The sequence below is a fragment of the Trachemys scripta genome, chromosome 1 (genome assembly GCF_013100865.1).
Source record: "Trachemys scripta elegans isolate TJP31775 chromosome 1, CAS_Tse_1.0, whole genome shotgun sequence".
NCBI classification, from domain to species: Eukaryota; Metazoa; Chordata; order Testudines; family Emydidae; genus Trachemys; species Trachemys scripta.
Window position 1 is genome coordinate 200,807,806 of NC_048298.1, and position 27,752 is coordinate 200,835,557.

Consider the following 27,752-nt stretch of genomic DNA (forward strand, 5'->3'; position numbering starts at 1 on the left):
TGTTAAATTTATTCTGTCTTGTCAGCCCCTAGAATTTGACACCCTTTCATATACAATAAATTAAAATGAAACAATTGTGAAGTATTTCAGAATCAGACAACGTAGTAACCTTTATTTCATAGTTTGGTATCGTTTTCTCCTGAAAACGCCACCTGTGAAGTATTTGTTTTGAATTTTTTTAAACAATATTTTATTGAACTTTCAGCTACTTGTGATTCTGATTAATCCAGCTGCACTAAAATCCCAATCCTATATTCATAAGCATTTACAAGATAAGGAACTAAATGAGGGAAGAATAACCTGAGATTATCTACAGCCCATGAAGGAAATAATGGAAAATGGAAGAAAAAAATACAAAAATATTTATTTTTAACTTTGAGTATAGTTTTGATGTGGAAACTTGTAGTTGAACAGATGGATGAAGCAATATGTCAGCATCACAATAGAATTCAGTTGGAAATCTTTACATTTTATGACCTATTAGTAATGAAGATTTATGAGTCCGTGTACAGCTAGAGTTTCATCTTGTTATCAACAAAAGGAATCTAAGATTGCCTTTCTTACCTTTAGACATCCCTGTTATTTTAGGTCAATGAAAAAAGTAGGTGAGGGGGAAGGCCTGAAAGGTTTCTGTAGATTATGAGCAATTTATCAAGTCATTTTACAGCTACATCTACTACTGGTTACTCAGATGTTCCAAGAACATTTTACTGACCCTAAGTGATATAAAATGGAAAAATACAAAGATTTTATATTTTAATAAATAAATGCAATACTGTCCAAGACACTAGTCCTTCAATGGCTTACAATGTGTAAGTTACACATCTGTTACACTTTGAATACAATGAGACCATGCACATGATTAAAGTTTAAGAAAATGCATAGGTCTTTGCAGAAAAAAGAACCTATATGTGTAATTGGAATAATACTGATCTACAATCTGACTTTAGAAAAGAAAGAATCTAATTACTTTAGATTCCAAAACAAATAAAATATTTGTTCGCTGTTCTTAATGTGCTCTTTTTAATGTGGAGCCTTCTGCCTCTTCTGTGGCGAAGCTGCATTTTGTTTTCATTAATTCCCAGACAGCCTTCCAATTATTTTTTTCATCAACATTTGTATTGGCTGGAGCAGGGATCTCCAGGAAGTATTATGCTGAGAGGTATAAGTGTTGAAACAAAGTGATGTATTAGTGATATTAAGGCTCAAAGTGACTATAAAATTGCAATTGCCTTCTGTAAGTTGTTTTATCTTTGTATCTTAATTGTACTGTATATGTGAGAGAGCCTCTTCAGCAGGCAGGTTTAGTGAGACATTACTACTTTCTGCATTCTAAAGACTCCACACAGATATGAAGGAGGACTAAAGTGAGTTTTTTTTTTTTTTTTAATAGAGAATATCATTAGAAATGGCAAAGGGGAAAGAGCATTATTTGGTTACTGCTGTATGCATTACTTCTCTATCCTTTATAATTACTGCACCACTGGGCAAGGGAAAGGGAAGAGTGCTCTATGGATTGGGTGGGGGATAGAAGTCAGAAGCTGCTGTAAAAGGGTGATGGCGCTGACACATCCCCTGGGACTGGAAGGGGAGAAGGGTTGAAAAGGGGCAAGCCCAGGCAGGATAAACCCTTTTCCATGGAGCAGGTGAGGCAGCACCCAGCCTCCCTCCCCTTCAGATCGCAAAATACCAGATTTGGTCAGGATCTGCTGTCAGCACTGCTCTAGTGGCTCCTTTCTAGGGGGCGCTGAGAATGAATTTTTCCCACATCACCAGATTGGGCTAGGTGGAGTGTGGGGGGGGGGGGGGGGGGAGAAGGAGGCTTTGCCTTCCCCACAGTGGATTCAGGGAAGGCTTTGTTAACATGAGGTGTGAAGGAAGTTAGGCTATAAGTCACAACTCATGTAAGTGTGGGGTGGATGTCTAGTGCAGGTACTCCATAGGGAAGAGATTCAGTGACCAGATAAATGCCTTGGTAAAGGACTTAAAAAGGAGGTGTTGGTTAAAGGAGTGGAATGGGTGGTGGTGGGGGGGGTTTGCAACTCCTATGACTGAAACAGCAGGCAGCCAATCCCCTTTTCCTATAGCCCACCTTAACCCTCCGAGGGTGTGCGGGGGGGGGGAGGGGTGGCAAGGCCTCAGCAACGGGTTGGCTGAGGGACCTAGATGGAAAAAGTGGGGAGGAGCTGACAGAAGCCCCCTGGGTAGTTATTGAATGAACATGGGGTTACCTGCACTGTGCACTTTTATCTGCTGTGTAGTCCAAGACATAATATGATTTTAATCAAGCTGCAACTTTATCAAGTGTCTCCTGTCCTTCTTTCAGTATAGCCAGACAAAGATTTGCTTTTTCAAAAGTTTTATGGGGATTAAATTGTAGATGACTTTCCAGACATTGTGGGATTGTTTAAATTACTTATGCTGTACTACAGAAACTAATAATTTGGGTGTAACATAGATCTGACAGTGATTAGCCCCTCAGAAGTTAAGTACTTGTGTAGGTGAGGTCAAATATTTGATGAATAAAAATTAATTGAAACAAATAATTGGGATAACTATTGAATTATATCCATAAGTTATTTAAACCTGAACTGCATTTTCAGTATATATTCAAGGGATCTAGGGCCTGAACCAAGGCCAATTGAGATCAATGAAAGAACACACATTGATTCATAGATACTTAAGGTTAGAAGGGACCATTATAATCAGTCTGACTTGTTGCATGACACAGGCTATGCCATTTCACCCAGAATTCCTGCATCAAACCCATAACTTCTAGTTGAGCCACAGCATATCTTTTAGAAAGGCATCCAATTTCGATTTAAAGACTTATACTGATGGAGAAACCGCTACATCCCTAGGTAAGTTGTTCCAGTAGTTTATTACTCTCACTTTAAAAAATACATCTTATTTCTAGTCTGAATTTGTCCAGCTTGAGAATCTAGCTATTGGATATTGTTATGTCTTTGATAGCTAAATTAAAGAGATGTCTGCTATCATGAATCTCTTCCCCACGTAAGTACTTATAGACTGTGATCAAATTATCTCTTAACCATCTCTTGGATAAACTAAATAGATTGACCGGTTTTAGGCTCTCAATGTAAAGCACGTTTTCCAGACTAAATCATTCTTTGATTTCAGTGAACTTTGGATTGGAGCCCTGTAGTGTGTCTATTTAATTTCCTAGGCCCTGATCCCACAGATTGCTCTGTTTAGGCAGACCGCTGCACCTGTATGGAGCTGAAGTCAGTAGGGCTCTGTGTGGGTGCATGAAACCTGGAGCAGCTTGCTGGATTGAGGCTTCTTTGATGAATAATCTTAAAAAAGGTTCAGCTAAGCACTTGAAATATTAATGCTTATCTGGATTTCTTGGGCCTGCAAAATTAGGCTGACACTCTTATGAGAATAGTCTCTCAAGATAACTGGTGGTATTTGTATCTAGAAATACTACAAGAACAGCCTTTTTTGCACTATTTCACCATTTCAGATTCCAATTTCAGATGGATCTATAACAAGGAAGCTGCTTCAAAAACATTTTCATTTGAGCTTTGGGTGAAGGCTCAGATCCATTCATATTTTAACTTGCTGCTTTAGATGAACTAGCGAGCAAAGCCACGAAATCCTAAACAGAGTAACGCCCCTCTCTTCCTGCTACTTTGGGTCTCAATTTACATATATGCAGGGTTTTGTGATTCTCTGAATAAAAAATTGCATGTGGCCATTTAATTTATTGCACTGAATTTCAAAATCCAGTGATGAGCAAGAGATTTGTGGTAAGATACTGCATTTTACTTAAGGAGTGTGCTCCAGGATGGATGCTACTGATGATATTAAACCAAGGATACATTTGTAACATAAACTTAGGAATCAATATCTCAGTGTAATCATTTTAAGCAGGAATATCTTACTGGTATTCTATTTAAATAAAACTAACCAAACCAAAAAAAAAAAAAATCTACTTATCAATCCATCTAAAGATTTTTCTCAAGATTCTGAGTTCAAATATCTAATACCCCATTTGAATTTTCCTAGATTTGATAAATTTCTGTGCCCTGATCCCATGTAAAGAAACAACATAGAACATATTGTGTCGTTATTGTATGGCCATTCCATACCAAGAAGTATATTTAATTTCAAGAATTAAGTGGAAATTCCCTTTAACACTTGAGATGTGGGCTATTTTAAACAACACTCATTGGTATGTGCTGTTCCACTTAGAAAATGACCCATTAGACTTGCATGCAAAATGGCATTAGGAACTTGTATGGCTTAATAGCAAAGTTTAGTTCTGAACTTGTTAGTTGTCTTATAATCACATAGGCTGGAAACTTAGGGACAGTGTGAATACGAATAATATACTACACAAACCAACCAACTAACCTGTAACAGAGTTTGAGTTTTGTTCTTTTTAGGCAGATAGTACTGAGGGTTTCTTTGGCAGATTTTGTGCTCTTTTTTCCAAACACACAGTTTCTGAAGAGAAATGAAAGAGGCAGAGAAATTAGGGCTAGCTTCTACTCATATGGAGTATGATGATAAAACCTTATTGACTGTAATGATCAGGGTCTCGGTGAATATGAAGTCTATGGAATTCACTCTTATTTCATCCATTCCTCACATATTTTGAAGATAATTAATGGGCATTGAATAAGGAGTCATTATTTTGCCTAAAGCTCCAGATCGGAAGTATGCAAGTATTTTAAAAAGCCTGTTGTCTTGTACCAGAAAAATAACTATACCCATTGTGTGAAAAGAAAAAGAAAAAAATGAATGGGAGGGGGGGAAATGCTTTAATCACAGTTGCTTTACTCAAAATAAAATTAGTACTAATGCAACTTAGCATTCTGTCTTATTCTTAAACCTTTCCCTCACTTTGATTCAGATCCAGTGTCTGTATTGATTTTTCTTTGTGTAAATATAGCTGAACTGATGGCTACTTTGTAGTGCACATTTCAAATGATATGGCAGTTTGTTTTATCATGTTGAACATGCTTGATGCTTCTTTCTGTGAGAAGACTCCAAACTTTATTTCTTCAGATAATGTTTGGCTCCCAACAGACATTCTGATGCAAACTGTAATACACATTTGATTTGGGCAGAGGGGAGAAGACATGTAATCGAGCATCATAACTTTTATATTTGAAAACCTCATGTTGACTGGTCTGTGTCAAATGACTATTAGGATGTCTGAGGTACAGAAGTTCAATTTACACTAATCTTTGTGGTCAGTTTAATTTAATTAAACCTTATCAGTGATATGTATATTATGAAGGGGTTTAATTTTAACTGCAGCCCGCAGCTATACCTCTCTTTGAGTGGTGGTCACATTAGTTCTCACAAACTAAGCATACTGGTCCCAATCAGTTCCTAGATGAGAGAACGTCTTAAAAAACCCAGAAGCCATAGGCAGTAGTATTATTGATTCGGTAATTTATGACTTGATAGTGAACCGCTCCAGCATGGATCAGCACTGTGCTATTGGAAATGTGCTTCTGACTGGGTTTAGTCATTGATACTATGGGCATTTTTATTTTTATTGTGGAAAAGGAGGCGATAGGACTTTTAACTCCGCTGTCCTGGACAAAATTCCAATTTCTGGTTAATTGTGTTCTGAAAAGAGTTGGGGGTAAGCTCAGGAACACAGAATGAACAAGGGTGGCAGAAGAGAGAGGAAGCCACAGAATCAGGAAATGGAAAGAGAAAAATAACCTGTTTTTAAAAAAAAGAGAAATTTGAGTTTTTTGTTGCCAAAGAATCATGAGATGGGGGGGAAGAGTATAAAAATCAATGAAAACATCATGGCAAGGAGGAAAGAGCTCAGAGATAGAGTGAAATAAAGATAGGACAGAGAAGAAGGGGAAAGGAAAAGAAGGGAATGAAAGCAAAAAAAACCAAAACAAAAAAAAGCAGCGGACCCACAGTTATAAAGTTAGTACATTTTATTTATTTGTATTTACCTGGCCACAATCTACAGCTTCTTTTCTAGGGAAGAATGAATGTGGAAATACTTTCAAACATAACTCTTGGGGTTTTTTTAAACAATGTTTTTCATTTATGAAATTTTAAAATAATCTGAAACAGTAGATATGTGCACTTATAAAAGATTAGCCAGATAACTGTTTCTTTTGCAAATTGTGTTACCCTGTTTCTTTGGACAACTGCACAAAATACAATTGGCAAAGGCATCATTTTACAGCTCAAAAAACAATTAGGAAATCTGCTAATGTATTACCAAATGAGGTAATAAAGATGCTGCAGATAGCCATGTAGTGGGATTTTCAAAAGTGCCTGGAGATTAGCTCCATTGATTTCAATAGGAGTTAGGCACTGAGGTATTTTTGAAAAATACCACTAGACGCCTATCTATGTCTTAAGGAACTCAAATATACGTATTTGAAAATTTGTCCCTTTATTCTTAACAGATAATCAGATTTTAGTAATCATAACTCTTGAAGACAGAAGTACAAACACTTTTCCAGTCTTTAACGGAAACCTGGAGCCTTTGAAATGTGTGGCATTAAAAGTAAACTATTTTAAATCCAATCAGTGCTCAAGGAAGGATGCCCAGCAATGTTCTAATTAAAAATGAAATTCTTAGTGAACATAGGTAACTGTAACAGTGCCAGACTCACCACAGCGGCGCCTCCTGTTAGTTGGTTAGGGTATTAACTCTTTCAGCAGCGTGCCTTCACTAGTGGTGTCTTGCCCTCCGTTACTGTCTCGGTCTCCAACTCCTCACCGTCAGACCCCCGTCACTCCCAGACCATGGCATCCACTTCTGGACACTGCCCTCCAGCTGTGCGCACTCCACTGGCTCTCCCTCCACTTCTGGGGGACCAGCAGCTTCTGGTTCTATCACTTGCATCAGTGGTTCACTACTGTCATCAGTCTAGCCCCTTCCTCCAAGGGCAAACTGCAGTCTGACTTTGCCCCTCTCATCACTGGCAAGTGGGGGGGGAGGGGAGGAAGAGAGGAGGCCCAGGCCCACCCGCTATTCTGGGCCGTGACCCAGGGACCCTCTAGCTGCAGACACTTACTGTCCTTCTCCAACACTCCTCTACTGCCTGCTTCCCTGAGCCATTTCCCCGTAGCCCCAGCACCCTCTCTGACCTTGTGTGTCAGGGCCCCAGTCTGGCAGTCATAGCCTAGAGCTCTGCTGACCCTGCCCAGCCCTGCTCTGTCTTAGGTACTTTTTATTTTTATTTTTTATTTTCTTCTCTCTCTCTCTCTCTCTCTCTCTCTCTCAGAAAGAGTTCTTCTCCCTTTGCCCTCCAGGGAGACATTGTGCTCCTCTGGGCTCTTCAGCCTTCTTATAGGACCCAGCCTGGCCCTGATTGGCTGCTTTCAAGCCTCCACTTGATTGGCTCCCAATAAGCCCCCTCAGCAGTTTAGTATAGTGCTCCCATTGAATTGGGAGGCTGCATCCATCTCTGGCTCTCTTCCAGGACAGAATGCACCTTTTCTTTCTCAGCCGATGTCCCAGTCACCAAACCAATACGATAACTGTCTCTGTACATCCTTGAGAAACCTAACCCGAAATTGTTTAACTACACTTCATTAAAGTGGAGTTGTATTGTAATTTAGCGAATATCTGGGGTGATAGAATGTTAGCAAATTTTTGACTCCTTAGCTAAAGTGTTTTCATCACTTCCTCTCTCCTTCTAAAATTCCATGTATGAATTGAGCTTGTAAGTTTTCTTTGATTTCGTTCATATACAGTTGCTATATTCAGGGAGCTTACCGTGTGAATCACATTAAAAACTTGTCAATAAGATAACATGAAGCATATCTATATACAGCAGTGAAACTACAGAAATGGTAAAAAAAAAATTGTAATATAGGTGTATATAATATCCATGTGGCTGAATGAGTGCAGTGTTGGTTGTCTACCTCAGTAATATGTTTTACTGTTCTACTGAATAGACAAACATATGAGAGTGTATGGACACCTTTCTGGTATGCTCAGTTATTTTGAGTTTTAAATTTAGAAGCACATCAACATACACAAATAGAATAACTCCTAATTGATGCATGGAGCACAATTTTGGGGATGTGAAAGATTCCTTTAGGGACTAAAATATGATAACATTAGCAATCTTTTTTTCCCTTTTGGTTTTAAGGCAGAGAGTGGAAGTGAAAAAAAAGTGAAACAATTATGTTAACTTGAACTTCTGAGGTGAGTGCTGCTAGGTTGATCTCTGGAAGAAACTACAACCCCTGTGTCACTGAGCGTCCAGATTCACTCTGGCATTTGGATTCTGGCTCAGTGGTCTAAAGAGGGGACGACAGGTCTCTGGCAGCCTCCGCTCCTCCATATCTTTGCCTAGGCGTATACACTGAAGGGCTTGGCAAGATGGTCACAGGGACCCAAGAGAAGCATAAAAGCCCTGGGGTAGCTACCAAGATTTCCAAGCAGCCCTGTATAGGGGTGGCCTGCTTGCCTCATGTGATGGTGGCCCTAGGTCAAACAAGCCCCGCCTCTTTGTTTACATCCTACCTCAACTGGTTTTATAAACAGAATTGCTTGCTGGAATATTCAGAGTTTGACCCCAGGATGCAACTTTGACTTGAATTCGGATTTGAGGATGGTGTTGAGTAACAAACTTGAATGTTTTAGAATTGATATTTCAATTCTTTTGGAAACTTGGCTTCATATACAGGCTTCATGAAGGAGAAGGACTACACCATTTACTGGCATGGCAAACCTGAAGAAGAAAGAAAGTATGGTGTAGATTTTGCTATCAGAAATGAACGTATGTCATTGTGTGAAGCTCCGATTGCAGTGTCCTGATGTATGACACTTCAAGTTAGTTTACAGAAGGGATTCATCAACCTCATCAGTATCTATGCTCCAACTCTTCAGGCTAGTGATGAGGAGAAGGATAGTTTTTACCAACAACTAGAAGAGTTGATTGACAGGATTCCATGGAAGGAACCCATCCTAGTACTTGGAGATGTCAATGAAAGAGTTGGGTCCAATGCTGAGATGTGGCCTGGGATTCTGGGTGGGCATGACATTGGATGTATGAATAACAATGGTCAGAGTTCTTGACTCCGTGCTAGTGAAGGCTTATCAGTGACAAACACCTTCTTTGCTAGTAATATCAGAAGAACATCATCATGGAGACACCAGAGGTCCAATCACTGGTACCAGCTGGATTTGGTCCTGACAAGATGTACATATTTGAAAGATATCTTACATACACAATCCTTCCAAAGCACAGACCATGATACAGACCACTCTCTTGTCTGCTGAAAGGTGAAATGTCAAGCTAAGAAGATCCACTGTAATAAAACTGCTGTACAATCTCATATTGACTTTCACCAAATCAATGATCTTGTCAAGAAATTGCTTTTTAATGAAGTAGCAAAGACAGCTGGAATGAATCGAACTGCGTCAGATGCATAGGAAGTTCTAAAGACAAGTATGTACAATGCGGCAATCAAGAGTTTTGGAAAGAGTACTAAGAAAAAGGTTGACTGGTTCATAGACCATTTGGAGATATTGCTGTCACTCATTGAGAGGAAACGTCTCTGATCACCTACAAGTCTACTTCTACTACTGAACAACTTAAGAGACGCTTGTAAGGTTGTTGAAATAGCTTCCAGGAGGTGTGCTCAAGAATTTTGGCTGGGTTTCTGCAATGGTATCCAATAGGCGGCTGATGCAGGTGACAGTAGACAGTTGAATGAGGGCATTAGAATTGCCATTGGACTGATAAAGAACAAGACAGATCAACTGATAAAGGGAAGCAACTGGAGAAGTGGATTGAGCACTATGGAATGATATACTCAAGGGAGTCTATAGTAGACCTACGTATGTTAGGCAAATTGCCTGGGTTTGAAGTTATGACTTCATTGGATGTCAAACCTACACTAGAGGAACTTGAACAAAGTATCAAAAAGAGTCCCAACAACAAAGCTTCAGAATCTGACTGCTTAGCTGCTGAAGTCTACAAATGTGCAAACAAGACTTGCTGCAAAAATTGCATGAGGCATTGCTACTCTGTTAGAAGGAAAAAACTGGCAAGATTTTAAGGATGCTTGTTTCATCCAACTCTATAAAAACAAAAGGAGACAGAAGTGATTATAATAACCACAGATGTATCTCTCTTCTTAACATCCTGGGGGAAATCTTAAACCACATTTTTTATCTAAACTTCAAACTTTTGCTGCGAGAATCTATCCTGAGAGCCAGTGTGGGTTCCTCTTGGGAAAGATAGACATGGTCTTCTCTGTAAGACAACTGCAGAAAAAGTGCAGAGAGAAGTGTATTCCACTATATATGGCCTTTATAGATTTAACAAATGCCTTTGACATGATTAGTCAGTCAGGGATTTACATTGTTCTGAAGAAGCTTGGTTGTCCATCTGTATTGCTAAATCTTGTGAAATCCTTACACAATGGCATGAAGGCAACTTTAATGTATAAAAACCAACAGTTTTACTTGTTTAACACCAACAATGGAGTGAAGCAAGACTGCATATAGGCTTCTACATTGTGTAATATTTACTTCTCATTCTGGCTTCAACATGCATTCTGTGATGTTCGAGAAAGTGTCTGTCATATCTCTAGACATGGAGGTCTCTTTAACATTGCAAGCTTAAGAGCTAAGATTCAGGTGAAGGAGATCATCATAGGGGACCTGTTTCTTGCAGATGATGCAGCCTTTGTGGCTCATAGCATTGATGTCTGACATCAATGCTATTACCAAGTTTTCTAATGCATGCAAAATCTTGGGCAAGCAATACACTTGAAGACTGTTTTGCACCAAGGCTCTTCAGAACCAGCTCCAGATATTTCCTTGGATAGTATTCGTCTAGATGACATTGACCAATTTTGCTACCTTGGCTCTACTATTACCAACAATGTAGATCTTGATGCTGAACTTACTAGTTGAATCAGCAAAGCAGCCAAGAACTTTGGTCTTTTGCAAGACAGAGACTGGAACAATAACAAATTGTCAACTAAAGTGAAAATCTGTATTTATGAGACATGTTTTATCTACTCTTTGATAGGGCTCAGAAACATGGATGATTTAACGCCAAATATACAAAAAGACTAAACAGTTTTTTCATATCAGATGTTTGCATAAAATTCTTTGAATAAGATGGCAAGACAAGGTGACAAATGTGGAAGTGTTAAATCATGCTGGTATGTCATTCCTGGGAATGTTGATTAGTAAGAAAAGATTTAGGTGGTTTGGAGTTGTCAAGCGAATGCAGAATCCCGAAGAGTGTGCTGTACTCTGAAGCTCGGGAAGAGTATTGAAAGAGGGGCAGACCACTGCACAGATTTCAGGATGCTTGCAAAGGTGATTTAGTATCCTTTGGGAAAGGAGTGCAGAATGCTTCTCTGGTTGGCGGAGTCAGCTTATAGATGGAGTGAGGCATTGCAAGGTGGACTGGATCAAGCTTTGTGATGACCAACATCAAAGGAGGAAAGAATCTGCTGCTCAGATTCAGAGCATTGCTAGTGCATGGGTGTGCCCTACCTCTGGACAGGACTGTCACTCGCGCATTGGACTCAGCAGCCATCAGTGAAATCATTGGCACAGAACACTAGGCTCTGTAAAAAGCAATGACGCCATTGACTTCTGAGGAAACAAATGAGTTCTGTTTGAAGAAATGTGTACTACTGTACCAGGTTTGGATATCACTTGAGTGACTATAAAGGAGGCAGTCAGAGACAAATGATGGAAAGTAGAACAAAAAGCAGATTTAAAATTACTCTTATTTATACTACAAAAATGTAAAATAGCCTTGTCCATGTTTTGTAGGAGAATATGCACATGATATTCATAATACTATGTGTGTCTAACAAGACCTCCCAATCACAATAAGAGTGTCAGAGTTTGGTCCTTCAGAGTGTAGCAGCAATGAGAGTCAATTTAGGGCCCAGCATCGATCCCGATGTGAAATTCTGCCTCCAATTAAGTCAATAGGAGTTTTGCCACTGACTTCAGGGGAACCAGGATTTTATGTTGGATTTTAACAACTTGTCTTTTTTGAAAACTTATTTTTTGCTTGATTTGGGTCTAGTTTCTTCCTCATCCCAGATTATCGAAGATCACCTCTACCTGAAAGGACATTTATATATTCCTCTCTTAGACCTAATCAGTAGCTGTAACAGCTTGCAAGCAGAGAAGAATGTAGCAAGTTTCCTTTTAGAAAGCTGATCCTCTCATTAAAAAGCTAGTAAGAGCTATTTATGTTCCCTGCGTAAACTCTTGTTCCCCACTAGAGCTCCCAGCCTCATCTCCTCAATTATCCTAACTACACATGATCTAAGGAACAAAAGATCAATATAAGGATTTAAATTCTTATACTGAGTGACCTCGCTGGCCTCTACTTTAGATAATGAATTATAGCACCTCCTTTAAAAATGACTTTATTTACACATCTAAAGATATAGCTACATTATATGCAGCTATTATTTATAAATCAGTATTATAATTCCTAAGTGTTGTGGCACAGGGTAAACTAGGCAGTCCCAAGACTGTCTATTCTGAACTGAATACTTTATTTCATGCAAAAATGTGTGTCACAAATGGTATATAAATAGACTGTACCTTTAACATTTGTCAAATGATATTTTACCATAAATAAGTCCCTGTATAAGGTAAACAAGCCTTTGTGGGAATAACTCTCTAGACAAAGACCCTACACAGGAAATTACTGCTAGGGAATGCCTCTCTAGGCAAACTCCTGCTAGCTCTCTTCCTGAGAGCCAATACTACAGCTTTTAAAATTGCAAGCAGGATGCAAGCCGCAGGAAAACAATGCCCTCCTACTTTACCCTATTTAGGCCCAGCAAGATTCTTTATAAAATTGGACCCCCATTACCCCATTAGATTCCTGCTCAAGAACAATCTCTGCTAAAAATGATGGATGGATCATGCTTTATTTGATTTTTACCTCCTCTTAAATATTAAATAGATTTTTAAAATATCTTAAATGAAATACAAATGTTAAAACCACAGTTATTTGGAATCATCAGTTTGTCTAACCAAGTGGGCATAATTTTATTACCCTCATCCAACTCTTTCCCTCTTGCTTTTCACATTCATTTGTCACATCTTGCCTAAAATGGGTATTCAAGCCCTTCAGGTTAAGGATCATGTCTCCCTGTGTTTATACAAAGCAACAGAGAGTCCTGTGGCACCTTTAAGACTAACAGATGTATTGGAGCATAAGCTTTCGTGGTGAATGCCCACTTCGTCGGATGCATGTAATGGAAATTTCCAGGGGCAGGTATAAATATGCTGGCAAGAATCAGTCTGGAGATAACGAGGTTAGTTCAATCAGGGAGGGTGAGGTCCTCTGCTAGCAGTTGAAGTGTGAACACCAAGGGAGGAGAAACTGCTTCTGTAGTTGGCTAGCCATTCACAGTCTTTGATTAATCCTGATCTGATGGTGTCAAATTTGTAAATGAACTGGAGCTCAGCAGTTTCTCTTTGAAGTCTGGTCCTGAAGTTTTTTTTGCTGTAAGATAGCTACCTTTACATCTGCTATTGTGTGGCCAAGGAGGTTGAAGTGTTCTCCTACAGGTTTTTGTATATTGCCATTCCTGATATCTGACTTTTGTCCATTTATCCTTTTACGTAGTGACTGTCCAGTTTGGCCAATGTACATAGCAGAGGGACATTGCTGGCACATGATGGCATATATAATATTGGTGAACGTGCAGGTGAATGAACCGGTGATGATGTAGCTGATCTGGTTAGGTCCCGTGATAGTGTTGTTGGTGTAGATATGTGGACAGAGTTGGCATCGAGGTTTGTTGCATGGATTGGTTCCTGAGTTAGAGTTGTTATGGTGCGGTGTGTGGCTGCTGGTGAGAATATACTTAAGGTTGGCAGGTTGTCTGTGGGCGAGAACTGGCTTGCCTCCCAAGGTCTGTGAAAGAGAGGGATCATTATCCAGGATGGGTTGTAGATCACTGATGATGCGTTGGAGAGGTTTAAGCTGAGGACTGTAGGTGATGGCCAGTGGAGTTCTGTTGGTTTCTTTCTTGGGCTTGTCTTGTAGCAGGAGGCTTCTGGGTACACGTCTGGCTCTGTTGGTTTGTTTCCTTATTTCCTTGTGCGGGTATCATAGTTTTGAGAATGCTTGGTAAAGATTTTGTAGGTGCGGGTCTCTGTCTGAGGAGTTGGAGCAGATGCGGTTGTACCTCAGTGCTTGGCTGTAGACAATGGATCGTGTGGTGTGTCCGGGGTGGAAGCTGGAGGCATGAAGGTAGGCATAGCAGTCGGTGGGTTTTCGGTATATGGTGGTGTTAACGTGGCCATCACTTATTTGTACTGTGGTGTCTAGGAAGTGGACCTCCCGTGTAGATTGGTCCAGGCTGAGGTGGATGGTGGGGTGGAACGTGTTGAAATCGTGGTGGAATTCTTCCAGAGTCTCCTTCTCATGGGTCCAGATGATGAAGATGTCATCAATGTAGCATAGGTAGAGGAGGGGCGTGAGTGGATGAGAGCTGAGGAAGCGTTGTTCCGGGTCAGCCATAAAAATGTTGGCATATTGTGGGGCCATGCGGGTGCCCATGGCGGTGCCACTGGTCTGGAGGTATATATTGTCACCAAATTTGAAATAGTTGTGCGTGAGGATAAAGTCACAGAGCTCAGCAACAAGTTGTGCTGTGTCATCATCAGGGATACTGTTGGAATACAAGCTGTTTGTGTAGAGAGCCTCCACATCCGTGGTGGCTAGGATGGTGTTTTCTGGGAGATCACCAATGCATTATAGTTTTCTCAGGAAATCAGTGGTGTCACGGAGATAGCTGGGAGTGATGGTGGCATAGGGTCTGAGCAGAGAGTCTACATATCCGGATAGTCCTTCAGTGAGAGTGCCAATTCCAGATTTCCAGGTTTGTGGATCTTGGGTAGTAGATAGAATAACCCCAGTCGGGGCTCCAAGGGTATGCTGAATTGTTCCTGTGTTAGTGTAGGGAGTGTCCTGAGTAGATGGTGCAGTTTCTTAGTGTATTCCTCAGTGGGATCTGAGGAAAGTGGCCTGTAGAATTTGGTATTGGAGAGTTGTCTGGCAGCCTCCATCTGGTAGTCAGACCTGTTCATGATGACAACAGCACCTCCTTTATAAGCTTCTTTGATTATAATGTCAGGGTTGTTTCTGAGGCTGTGGATGACATTGCGTTCTGCACAACTTAGGTTATGAGGCAGGCAACGTTTTTCCACAATTTCTGCCTGTGCATGTCAGCGGAAGCATTCTGTGTATAGGTCCAGACTGTCATTTCGACCCTCAGGAGGAGTCCATGTGGAGTTCTTCTTCCTGTGTTGTTGGTGGGAGGGTATCTGTGTATCAGTGCACTGTTCAGTGTTATCTTGAAAGTATTCTTTGAGTCGAAGGCAGCGAAAGTAGGCTTCCAGATCACCGCAGAACTGTATCATGTTCGTGGGGGTACTGGGGCAAAAAGAGAGTCCCCAAAATAGGACAGACTCTTCTGCTGGGTTGAGTGTGTAGCTGGATAAATTGACGATATTGCTGGCTAAGTTAGGGGTACCACTGTTGTGGCCCCATGTGGCAGGTAGGAGTTTAGACAGCTTACGGTCCTTTTTCCTTTGTAGAGAGGTGAAGTGTGTAGTGTAGATCTCCTGTCTTATTTTAGTGAAGTCCATTTGTGTGGAGGGCTGGTTATTAATGAAAGTCGCCAGGTTGGAGAGCTCTTTTTTGATGTTTTCCTGTTTGCTGTATAGGATGCTGATCAGGTGGTTCCTCAGTTTCTTTGATAGTGTATGGCATAATCTCTCACTGTGGTCTGAGCAGGATGTAGATTGCAATGGATTTTTCACCTTCAGTCCATTTGGTATGATGTCCATCCGTTTGCATTTAGAAAGGAAGCTGATATCTGTCTGTACTTGTGCAAGTTTCTTCATGAGGTTGATAGATTTCCATTCCATACAGCTAAATGCAGTGCCTTGCATGGTGTCAAGTATCAGAGGGGTAGCCTTAATGGGACACTGTTGCTGATTGAGGCTTCTATGTATTACCATGATACAAATAAAAAATAAAAATAACTAGCTCTAAAATGCTCAAAATCAGTTAATAATTATTAGTAACAATTTCTTTCAGGTGCATCCAAGATGTATTTGGCACTTAACAAACAATGAAACAGGCAAAGTTTCTGTGTTGGGTGCGTGCAGTCTGAAAAGACAAACAGATGAAGAATAGGAGAGAGGGTGTGTGCGCTATATACAAATGAAGAGGTCAAGGTGTTGCTTAGGCATGTCCAGCTGTCATAATTTATTAAACATATATCGAGAGAGTGCTATCCTTCAGTTCTGCTTGACTGCTCCAATCTGAAAAATAGATGGGATTATAGAAAATTACCTTGCTCTTCAAACATTTAAAAGAATGGGGTTCTTGCAAACTTCTGTACGTTTCTACAAGCTCATAAGAACAGAGCAGATTGGCACAGTTGATGTGCACCACTGTATGCTTACAAATACCCATGAAGGGAACCAGTGCCCAGAGGTGTTCACAGTTGGGCTTCCTGATCTACAATTTTAAATTATGTAAACTTTTAGTCTTACTTTTAGGGAAAGAGCAATTCAAAAAATTAATGAGATTCTTAAATTATGCCAAATTTGGGCCCAGTCACCTTTAACAAAAACAGCTCAAGTGTTCTTCACTTTAAACCGTGTTGCACATTTCCTGGGAAAAGTGAATCTTTAGAAATGGATGTTTCCACATTCCTGAACTGCCTTGGGATGTGCTGGCTGCTGCTTCCCACAGCCCCCATTGGCCTGGAACGGCAAACCGCAGCCAGTGGGAGCTGCGATTGGCCATACCTGCGGATGTTGCAGGTAAACAAACCGGCCCAGCCCGCCAGCAGATTTCCCTGACAGGACGCGTGCTAAAGCTTACCGATCCCTGGGCTAGATCTTTGGGTTTGGCCAAGCTATTCTCAGTGCAGGACACAATAGGGGTGTACCGAAATGAGACTCACTGGCGTGGCACCTCCTGCTGGTGCTCCTGGGAATTAGCGCGACTTCAGCCCAGAGCACTCTCTGCAGACCAGTGGCTCACCTGCCTCAGGCTCCGTGTCCTGCCCGGACCCCGGTGCCCTTTACCTCAGGGTTCTGCCCCTGCAGTACCCCCACTCTGGATCTCCCCTCCCAAGGGAACCCCAACCCCCTATCCCCACCTTGCCTCAGTGGCTACTGCCAGTCATCACCTAGCCCCCACTCACCGGGGCAGACTGCAGTCTGTAAACAACTCATCACTGGCAAAGGGGGTTTGGACCAGGTGCCTCTGCCAAACCCCCAGTACCTTTCTTTAGGCCTTGCATAAGGCCTGCAGCCTGGGGGTTTACCGCTTCCCAACTCTCTTGCCCTATTCCTCAGCACTGCTCCAGTTCAGGTACCTTTTTCTCCCAGGCAGCCAGGTCCTTCTCTCTCCACACCTAGAGAGAGACTGACTCAGCCCCTGGCTCACAGCCCTTTTATAGGGCCAGCTGTGGCCTGATGGGGCGTGACCCCAGCTGTGGCTGCTTCCCCAGTCAGCCTAGTTTTCTCTCAGGAGTGGGGTAACTGCCCTGCTACAGGGGGTAAAAGCTGTAAATTGCAATCTGACTGAAGGCCCCCCAGAGGCTACTCCACCAGCCAGAAGGTGCAACAGGATTCTGACCACGCCTGTGATATGCCCTCTATTCTGGGAGAAGGGGGATGTTTCCTTATGGCAGGAGGATGCTCAAATAGTTTGTGGCTCACAAACAGCCACAGCCAGGACCACCAGAATTTGGCCCACTTCCTAGTTAAGGCTTATAACCAGGTCTTACATTGATCTAAAATTTCTATACTCTGGCCAAAACCCATTAATCTCAATAAACAAATAACTAAAATGTGTCTATATTTGGCACCTTGCAAATGCTTCAGTAATAGCATAAATCTTCCTGATTTATAAAAGAAACACTTTCTCCAGTGTTTTTCAGAACCAACAGTTTAAGTAATAAACTCATCTAGCTGGAGAACCTTGAGTGTATTTTAATGTAGTGCTTAAGAATCAGATTGAAGATTGTTTTAAAGGAATTAAAGATTTTTGTTTTTAAGATTTTTTTTTTGGTTGTACTCCTGCATAGGAAAATCTTCCAGGACTAACCTTGCATTGCTTAAGCAAATATACAGATTAAAAAGAACAGGAGTACTTGTGGCACCTTAGTACTCCCGTTCTTTTTGCGGATACAGACTAACATGGCTGCTACTCTGAAACTATACAGATTAAGTTCAGTGAGAGACACAGTTTTCAAATGACTAGCTAACATTTGTGTCCTCTTTATAAAATAGAGGGGAGGAGGAGAAGGAAGGCGCAAACAAATCCATAGCTTTACTACTTTGTTGGCTTTTAGTAGTTGTCAAAAGTAGGAATAAAATACTACTAGGCATAAGTGTAACAATACCTGCTGGTATGGATTTAAAGGGAAAATGCTGGAAGCTTTGACATAATTTAAGGGAAGGTAATATTGAGTCACCAGGTAGGATTTTTTAAGGGATTCAAGTGTACTTCCAACAAGATTGTAAAAGTAGTAGTAATAATCTCTCTTTTTCTTTCTCTGTCTCTCTCAGACACACATTCATATATGCCATAGTATTAGTATTTAAATGAAGAGCAGACAAAAATAGTTTTTCAAAATGTTATTCCATTGTCCTAGTTCCTGCAGAGTACTATTGCTTTGCTGCTTCTGTCTGCCGTACAAAAATCATCTATGAAACAGGAGGTCCAGCTATTGCTACGGAAAGTAAGATTACTGATTAGAACAGAGAACGTAATCAGGTAGATTGAGACTGTGTAGGAAGGAACCATTGCTGTGAGAGGGGAGGGTTTGCAACACACACTGGATGTATATCCGTGGAGAGTACCTCACTATTGTTTAGGACAGCAAAATTGAATGTAACACTCCTGTGGACTTCTAAAAAGATTGTGCCTTTTTTCTGTGCCTGTAAAGATGGACATAGATTATGTGGTTGCATGACCTGCACTTGGCTAGGAGTCTCCCTCCAGGTTTTTTGTACTCAGTAGAATGTGTTAGAGAGAAGTACCAACTGGGAAATCAACAAAAAGCTTTCCTATGAAGGTAGCAAGACTCTGCAGTATTTGAAATGTCTGGTGACTCATCTGGTGAGTAAAAGCTGTGGATAAATACCACAAATATTCAGAAGAATAAACATTAACAATATAATCCCTAAAGATATCAGTTAGATCAGTTTGCTATCTCTTGGGATATTTTTGAAATATTATATCACTATTTGTCAACATGCATAGTATTTTGTAGGACTTAGAATAAAGGGATTTCTAAGTTGAAGGCATAACTGTGCTTCTGAAAGCTATCAGTCAATGCAGAACATTGAGAACTAACCTTTAAATGCAGCTTTTGTTTGACGGTTGTGTTTTGCACAACTTTTTTAGATGCTTCAAAAATGTTGTTCAGATCATATCAGCTATGTGCTAATACAGAGGTTGAAAACTTAGAATAGTCATATTTGCACACACTATCTGTGAGTCTCATTAGAATAAAGAATAAATAACTCACTAGGAAATTGATAATGCAGATATGTACATAACAGTGATACCAAAGTTATTACATAAGTATGGCTAACTGAGATTTTACTTTATGCATGTAAATACATTTTGATCTTTCTTTTAAAGGTGAGGCCTTCATAAAAACAGAAAGATGATAAAGTTCACTACAGATAAATCCGGACATGGTCAAATGAGCTACCCTACTTATTATACGGATTTAGCTCAAAAACTGGGCCACTGGGTCAAAACAACCTTGCATTCAGCCTAAGATAATCACTTAGATTTAGTCTGCAAAAGATTGATTGTGAAAGGTAACTATAGTAACTTCAAATCATTCACTAAATAAATGAAAGCATATTTTAACATATGCGATATAATACAATATTTAACTTTTAAAATGCATACCTGCTTCTGTGTTTTGTATGCTTTCCATAGAATTAATCCTACCATATGTCTCCTACTAAGAAGGGACAGAGATAAAGTATAGTGTATTTCTGAAGCATAAAGCAATATTAAATTTCATGCATGCAGGAAACATGTGAAAATCTTTATGGAAGTTATCTTGCAGTGCTTCAAACCTAAAACAAAGTTAGTAAGAGACTTTTCAAAGTGGATTTTGTAAAGTTGCTATAGCTTAAAGATCTATAATAATCCATTTTTGCTTACTTTGTAAGCCTCATCCCTAGTGACTGGATAAATTCCATTTCTCATTATTAAAAACCTTTTATTAATCTCTTTTAAAATACTTTTTTAAATTTCTATATTTGTGTTTTATTCATAAGACAGATTTCTCTGGAAACTACAGAGGCCAGTTAATGGTTTATGAGTTCAAGCTGAGCTGAATATAGCTAAGCTCTGTCTTGCTTGACATTTCATCAAAAGCTGTGTTGATTTGCAATGTTTACGGACCTATTTATTGAACCTTCACAGCTTGAACTATGCCACCGAGCTTGTTGACACTGCTGAGTTTCTCTCTTACTGCTTTTGCAATCTCAGAAGAAAGTTTAGAGCAAATGTTACAACAAACTTAGCCACATTTGATAAAATATGTGATTATGACAATAAAGTTGATCTCATTGTCGTTTTCCCACAGTAGACTAGAAAGAAATTTGGGTACTTTCATAACCTCTGATCCGAGCAGGTGAGAGCACATTCTTCCCTGACACATTAACTTCCATGTTTGAATGTAGCACTTAGTATGGTTAAATTAGCTGATTAAGAGAATAAATTTATTCAAGTTAGAAAACTAATTATTTTATTTTTGTAAACATGTAGACTGATTATTTTACACTATGAAATCTCATGACTACCTGGCATCACTGACAGATCTTAGACAGTGAGGAAGTATAATGAGTAACCAAACAGTAACAAAGTGAATCAGGACATTTGTAAATATCATAAAAAGTATCATAAAAGTATCCATTCAGATTCACAACCAAACACAATATGAGCTCATCCATGCTCTGTGATGCTTCTGAACATCTTGTCAGCATGCCTCTTATTTTTAGCAGTTAAAAATAAGCTGTATATTACTATATCATCTACTGCTGTTATGAGAGCAATTCAGCACATTACCATCATCCCAAACACTGCTCTTAATATAACCTGAATTGAAATAGATGGAGTTATTGTAGTTAACTAGTGTCACTATGAAAGCAAAAGAAAACACATGAGGCTGTTTACTTAAATGAGTAAAATGTCCTGTTCAGTCCAAGACAATTATTTTCGCTTCAGTTCCTTTTTACCATCCTCCTTCTATTGTGAAGTAAAATGGCATAGTTGCTCATTCAGCTTTTAGCACCACCTGGGGTAGTTTACAGATGGTAATTTTTGAACCTCTACAAAATAATTTAATAATTTGAAAATGTCTTAGTTTAAAAGATTTTCAATTGACTTGAATAGGCTTTGGATCAGGCCCTTGGCTTTTTTTTTTTTTTTTTTTTTTTGGATGCATTTGTTGCCTCTGCGATGAGAATTTTTAAATCTAAGGATGATTTAAAACATAGTTTTGGTTTCCTATTTCCTACCTGTTGTTCTGTTGTAAATTCTTTTCCTGTATCAATTATTAGCTTCACTGTGTGTAAGTTTTATTTCTATGGCACTAGCAGAAGTTTCTGGTCTATTTTTATTTAAATCATGAAAATTTCACTAAGAACAAAGAGGGACACATTGATCCTTGTTTTATTGTCAATGGGCACTGAGCATTAGCAATGTGCATGACTCAATTCAGTATAGCTAAGTATTTCTTAATTTAGCACACATTAGACAGGCTATATTTTTTCATCTAACTTAATGCCACTTTCATCTGGTCTGCATAAAGTTAGCTTTTATTAGTTAAGCCACATGAACATAATGAAAAGTCCTGAGATTAAGGATAGTATTGAGGTTTTGAGCAAATTATTTAGATTTCAGCAAAAACATATTTTTACATATATTTATTTGCCATTTTAAAGGACTTTATTATAATTAATTATAATCTTGTGACATAATTGAAGTGAATAATATAGTTGATCGTATTTGTTGCACTCCACATCATGCAGAACACTTTGGCACCATATCTTGTGGTCTGAGTTTACCATTTTTGCTTTCTTTAAGAGGCTGGTAAGAAATACCATTCATATTCATTATATATTAGCATTGGTAATTAGAGGAATTGCCCTGTACTGAAACGCATTAGAAAGGAATTAACTTTAAACATTCTGGAATAGGTTCCCCATTGCAATCTTTCTTAAATGAAACAAGTAGAAATGCAGACACTGAAATCTGGGTGGGAAAATATTTAAAAATGTTATTAAAGCTAACATTAAAAAAATTATGTAATACATAGGTTGGGAAAAGAGTGTCTGTACATCTGGGTGTACTGCTTAGATTATCCACAAACATAAAGTTAGTTTTTAAAAGTCATATGATACATAGAGTACATAATCAGCAATAACCCAAATTTAGGTGAATAGATTTAACAATACAGTTTAAATATTAGAATCCGAATACTCGAGTACATCACTCATGAAAAAGTTGTACAGAGATTTGGTTGTGGAAAGCAAAGTATACCAATGAGTGGAGATTGTCCCTCAGTAATTGAGAATTAGGTTGGTTGTCCATTTAGAAAATACAATCCATGAGGAAAGTATTTGTTACTTTTCTGACTGCGCTTCTCATAGGCACTCCAGCTCATCCCTCCTGGTATTGCCGATGTCCAGTGATGTTCTATGTACATGTCCCTCAACCACCTAATGGTGTCGAGTTGCCAAATCAGCCGAGCATAGTGCTGACCAATTCCACATTCTCTAAGCACTCGCTCGTTACTGGGGTCACATGAACCCAAGGCTCCGACGATCAGTGCATGTGTCTGAACTTGGTAACCCTTAGCTCTCAAGGTTTCAGCCAGAGGGGCATATTTTTCTACCTTTCAAGCTCAGGCATCGTGGAAGGCCAGTATATGAGTTGTTACCCTTGAACCAGCTTCTGAGAGGGTTGTATCCAGAAGGTCACATCAGCAGACACCATATATCTATTATTTTATAATTAGAGAAGTAATAGGGGAAATGGAGATCTTCTGTAGAATATTTTCTTTCAAAGGCAGATTCTTTCTGTCCACAAAACAAACACAAACAGCAGAATGTGCTCTTTCCAGGAAGAGGAGTAGGTTGCTCTTCACTTTTATGACTCTTTAATGAAAAAGACAATGGGTCATTCCGAAGCCTTAGAGCCCTTATTGAGTCAGGAGAAAGAAAGAAACTTTCTGAAGTAAAATTTGGTTTTCTTTGGATTAAATTAATCAATCTGACACAATGGTTCCCAAACTTCAACAACCTGTGAACCCCTTTCACTAAAATGTCAAGTCTCGCGAGCCCCCACCTAAAAATGAATATTTCCAGGGATTTTCTCCTTTACCGGAGTATAAATTATAAAAGCAGTGATCTTGGAAATATAAAATTTGTTTTTATGACATTATTATTACACACTATTTATTATGAATTATTATTTATCATTACAGTATTTTTATTACATTATGAAAATGGCAACATTCTTCCAAGATCTCACTTTCGTAGCTTGTATCACTTTGAATAAGCCTGTTATAAAAGAAGGCTCCTATGTTTCATCAAGGAGTATCAGATGTGAAACAGCATGAAGGTATTTAAGAAACCAACTCAGAGTTCCTTCTACACAAGCATTCAGATCTTGAGTAATCCAGGCAAACAACGCATGTTACAACAAAGCTTAAACTTGTTCTTCATAATAATTTAAAAGACTATACTAGCTGCCTATTTAATTTTAAAAACAGCAAAAAATATCCACCTCCCTTTCCATTTCTTATAAGGAGTCTTGAAGTTTAAATCTCCTCAGTGTGATAGATATGCTTGCTTTGATCTGCTTAGCTCTTGGAAGTCCAGGGACTCCAGACTGCTGGCCCCATGCCGCCCAGGGTCCCTAGGGACAACTCTGTCCACCATTAAGGTTTTTTTTCCTGAGAACCCCCTGTAACATTTCGTGAATCCCCAGGGGTTCACAAACTCCAGTTTGGGAACCACTGGTCTATAGGTTTCTTGAGAAACATGGAAGTCAGAACTAATTGTAAGGATTCTGGGAATAGTTTTCATTCTTCACTTCACCCCCTCCACACACACAGATTATGAAGGAACAGGAAAGGAAAAGAAACTCATAAAACATAGCCACAATTTCTGTGACTTTCCTGGAAGAAATGATTATCTGTATGAGGTAACTTTCCAGGACACCAAACTTACAACCACCAAATCTACAGGCTGAAAGGATGGGGGTGTGATGGAAAGGGGGCATAAATTCTATTTAACAAAATATTTAGAATATAAGCTCTTTTAGGCATATTTCATTCTTTCTGTGTGTGTGTACAGTGTCTAGAAAAGCAGATCTCTAATTCCTTTGGATATTACTGCAAAACACATTAATAGAGGTGCAGATCCAAAACATTGACATTTACTAGTTTAATTCTAGACATGCTCAAGTAAATGGGCATTATGCATAAAGGAAATGAGGCCACTGCCCAAATATATAAAATGAATGTTTAGATAGCAGAATGGCACCACATGGGGAAGATACCTATCAATCCCCCTAGTAACCAGATAGCTGAAACCTGGATATTTTTTACTTTTGTTTTGTTTTTTGCTCACCTTCGTCTAAATCCTCCTGGATAATGTTTGATATGACTGCAATAAAGGCATTTAGAGAAGAAAAGTGTTTAGTTGTACATAACCACAAAAGACTATCCCTGCTTCTATAACAATAATAGATGTGGAATCCCTTCAAGATAGCAGGACGGCAGTATTAACTTTGTCTGAGGAGATCCTTTGTTTTCCGAGAGTAACCTCACATTGGCCAGGCTGTCAGCCTTAGAACTATCCTCCTCCCCAACAACTAAAGAGCTCTTACTAATGTTCTCTAGAGGTATTGTCAATGAAGGAGCTCCACTCTGGAATTTGGCTTTCCCATTGGTGCAGTAGAAATTGTTGATTTTTGAGAGCACACTATAAAGCTGATCTGCTTACTCAAGCTTTTGCACTGTGTGGATATTGTCTCCTGAGACACTCTGGTATAATTTAGAAGGAAGCAAACTATTCCTGGTGGATCTTTTTCATGACTTAGAAAAAAGCACACCTCTCTTGGTGAAGGGGCTAAGAATTCATTCATTGTCATGACAAATTGTCAGAATCCTGGCAAAGGTAGGTAGGAATAGTGGCAGGAGCGAGGAACTGAAGCCAAGGGTCAAAGCCTGAGACAGAGTCAGGAATTGGGCCAAGGGTAAACCGGAGGTGTCAGTCGGTGTTGCAGTTCTGGGGGTCAATCAGGATTCAGACTATAAGTCAGAGCTAAGGTCAATACCGGGAATTCAGAAGCAGAGAAGTAGGCTAGTCATGGCAGCCAGCTAGAGATCTGCATTGTTACCTGGGCATTGCCTGATATGCTCCATAGGCGTATATAGGATCAAGGAGACAATCAGGGATTACTAAAATGGGACTTCCTTTGGTGTGCAATGTCAGCAGCTTGTGAGTCACAGGGAGTGGCTAGATTATAGCTGCAGCCAGGTGGCAGTGTGAGGCTGTTGATTGTCTAATAGTCTTGCAGGCCTGGGTTCAAGTCCTATCTGTCCTTATATCATCTCTCCCGTAGGGACGCTGCCTGCCTGGCTGGATTTGTCTGAATGGGGTTCATGGAAGGCTGCCACAAGGTTGGGTGCACAGACCTGGGATGTCAGCTCCCAGGATCATTCCTTGAGGTTATAGCTTTTCATATCAATGAAAGGCTGAGGGAGCAATGTTTCATTTTAGAGGCCAGTATATTGTAGACTACGTATTTGTCATGAACCTGGTCTTGCACTGCAGGGGAGGCAGTTGTGTTCAGTGCACGCAGGGGCTATTGATCTGTGGCTTCAGTAGAGATGCATGAAACACTGGGTGGACCCTTCTAGAATCTGGGTAGTCAGAGCCAAATGGTGACCCGGTTTGCGACGGGGCTGGTCCGTGTGAGGTGTTGTGCTGAAAGACACACCGTCTTTCCCACAGCAAATGCCAGGCCTTCCCAATGCTGAAGGTCAGCATGTCACTTGTAGTCCTTCTTTACATTCTCAAGATGTGTTTTAAGCTCCTACTGGACCTCATGGATCTGCCAGACCCAGCTGGTAGCTGCAGGGTACATAGAGGTAAAGTTTATATAGAAAGGACTCTGCCTAGTGAAGAATACTGTGAGCATTGTTGGCAAACTCCGCTTGGTACAAGAGGGCTGACAGGTCATTTTGATGATAATTTGTAAAGAATCACAGGAATTGCTCCAAAATCTGATTTACTCTGACTGGTCATCAGCCTGTGGATGGTAAGTGGAGGACTTTGATTTGATTTGAGGACTTCAGTAACTCAGCCAGAGGTTAGGGGTCTATTACAGCAGTGGGTGGGTGAGATTCTGTGGCCTGCAATGTGCAGAAGGTCAGACTAGATGATCATGATGGTCCCTTCTGACCTTAAAGATTATATATCTATGAGACTTATGAGCATGGACCAGAAGCAACCATAGAGTTTTCTGCCGAAACTGTGACACAAATTCTGGTTCTCAGTCAGACAATACATTTGGGGGAGTCCACAGAGACAGCTGACATGTTCCACCAGGAGCTGAGCCATTTCCTCTGCAGAGGGCAGATTCATGACGGGAAGGAAGTGGCCATTTTATTTAGTTAGTCTACCACCATGAAGATGACTGCCTGTCAGACACAGGAAAATCGACTATAAAATCGAGGATAATAGCCACCCAGTATTCAGACGGGGTTTTTGAAGGCGTTAGGGTGCAAGCACATAGCTCATAGTAGTGGACCATTATGCATGTCCAGGGTCACCAGAAGGAGCAGGCAACAAGTGATAAGTCTTGATGTAGCTGAAGTGGCCCACTAGCAGAGCCTCATCACCTCCTGTTGGGGTTGTCCACATGGAATGTATAAGCAGGCCTTGATGTAGAAAAAGCCATCTCACATCTGGTGTTGTCCCTTACTTTTTGCCTCAAGGTCCCTGGGAAAGGGCTCCTCCTTCCAAGCTGAACAGATTCGAACAGGTGGTCTTGAGGAATGACAGTATCCATGAAATTATGGGACTTGAGTACATATGATGGCTCCTCACAGGAGTGGTCATGATTGGGCAAGTATTCCCCTTGTTCCAGGACAGGGCAATGACTGCCTTGTTCTGGCCTCCTGGGTGATAGGTGTTGGTAAGCGTGTGAAGAGCAGGAGCCATTGGAGCTGTCGTTGGTTCAGCACCTTTGACCTATGGAGATATTACAAATTTTTATGGTCTGTGGGCACTTGTTTTAGGTATCGGGCACCTTTGAGCTGTTGGTGCCACCATTCCTTGGATACAGCTTTGATGGAAGCTTCTTATTCTGCTGGTGTGAGTTTCTGGGAGTAATAAGTACATGGGAGTAAGTGCTGTTAGGGATCCACACCTTTGGGAAAATATTGTGCTGATTGATATGTTAGATGATTCAGTCTTGACAACAAAGGCTCAAGTTGGGTCAGGATGGATGAGGAGTGGAACACTGGTGAAGGCCATATTTAGTTGGTTGAATGCCCTTTGAGCCTCTGGAGACCAGGTGAAGGAGGTGTGTCTGGAGAGGAGCACTGTCAATTGGGCTAATCAGTCCAAAAATCCAGGAAAGAAGTACCTATAAAAATTGGCAAACCCTAGAAAGAATAACTCTCCT

The 27,752-nt window shown here is 40.2% G+C and overlaps 1 protein-coding gene across 9 annotated transcripts in view; it reads left to right on the forward strand.

Moving 5' to 3' along the window:
• The window catches only part of DMD (dystrophin), a 1,855,422-nt gene that overhangs the window by 149,964 nt on the left and 1,677,706 nt on the right, over window positions 1-27,752 (forward strand). Inside the window, exon 1 of one of the 9 annotated variants that reach the window (XM_034754691.1) lies at window positions 19,007-19,136. The exons of the other annotated variants lie outside the window; for them this stretch is intronic. Within the exon in view, the coding sequence (XP_034610582.1) occupies window positions 19,118-19,136 (19 nt within the window). The 5' untranslated portion in view covers window positions 19,007-19,117. Of the gene's footprint in view, window positions 1-19,006; window positions 19,137-27,752 lie in introns of those variants that run through there. 9 annotated transcript variants of the gene reach the window in all.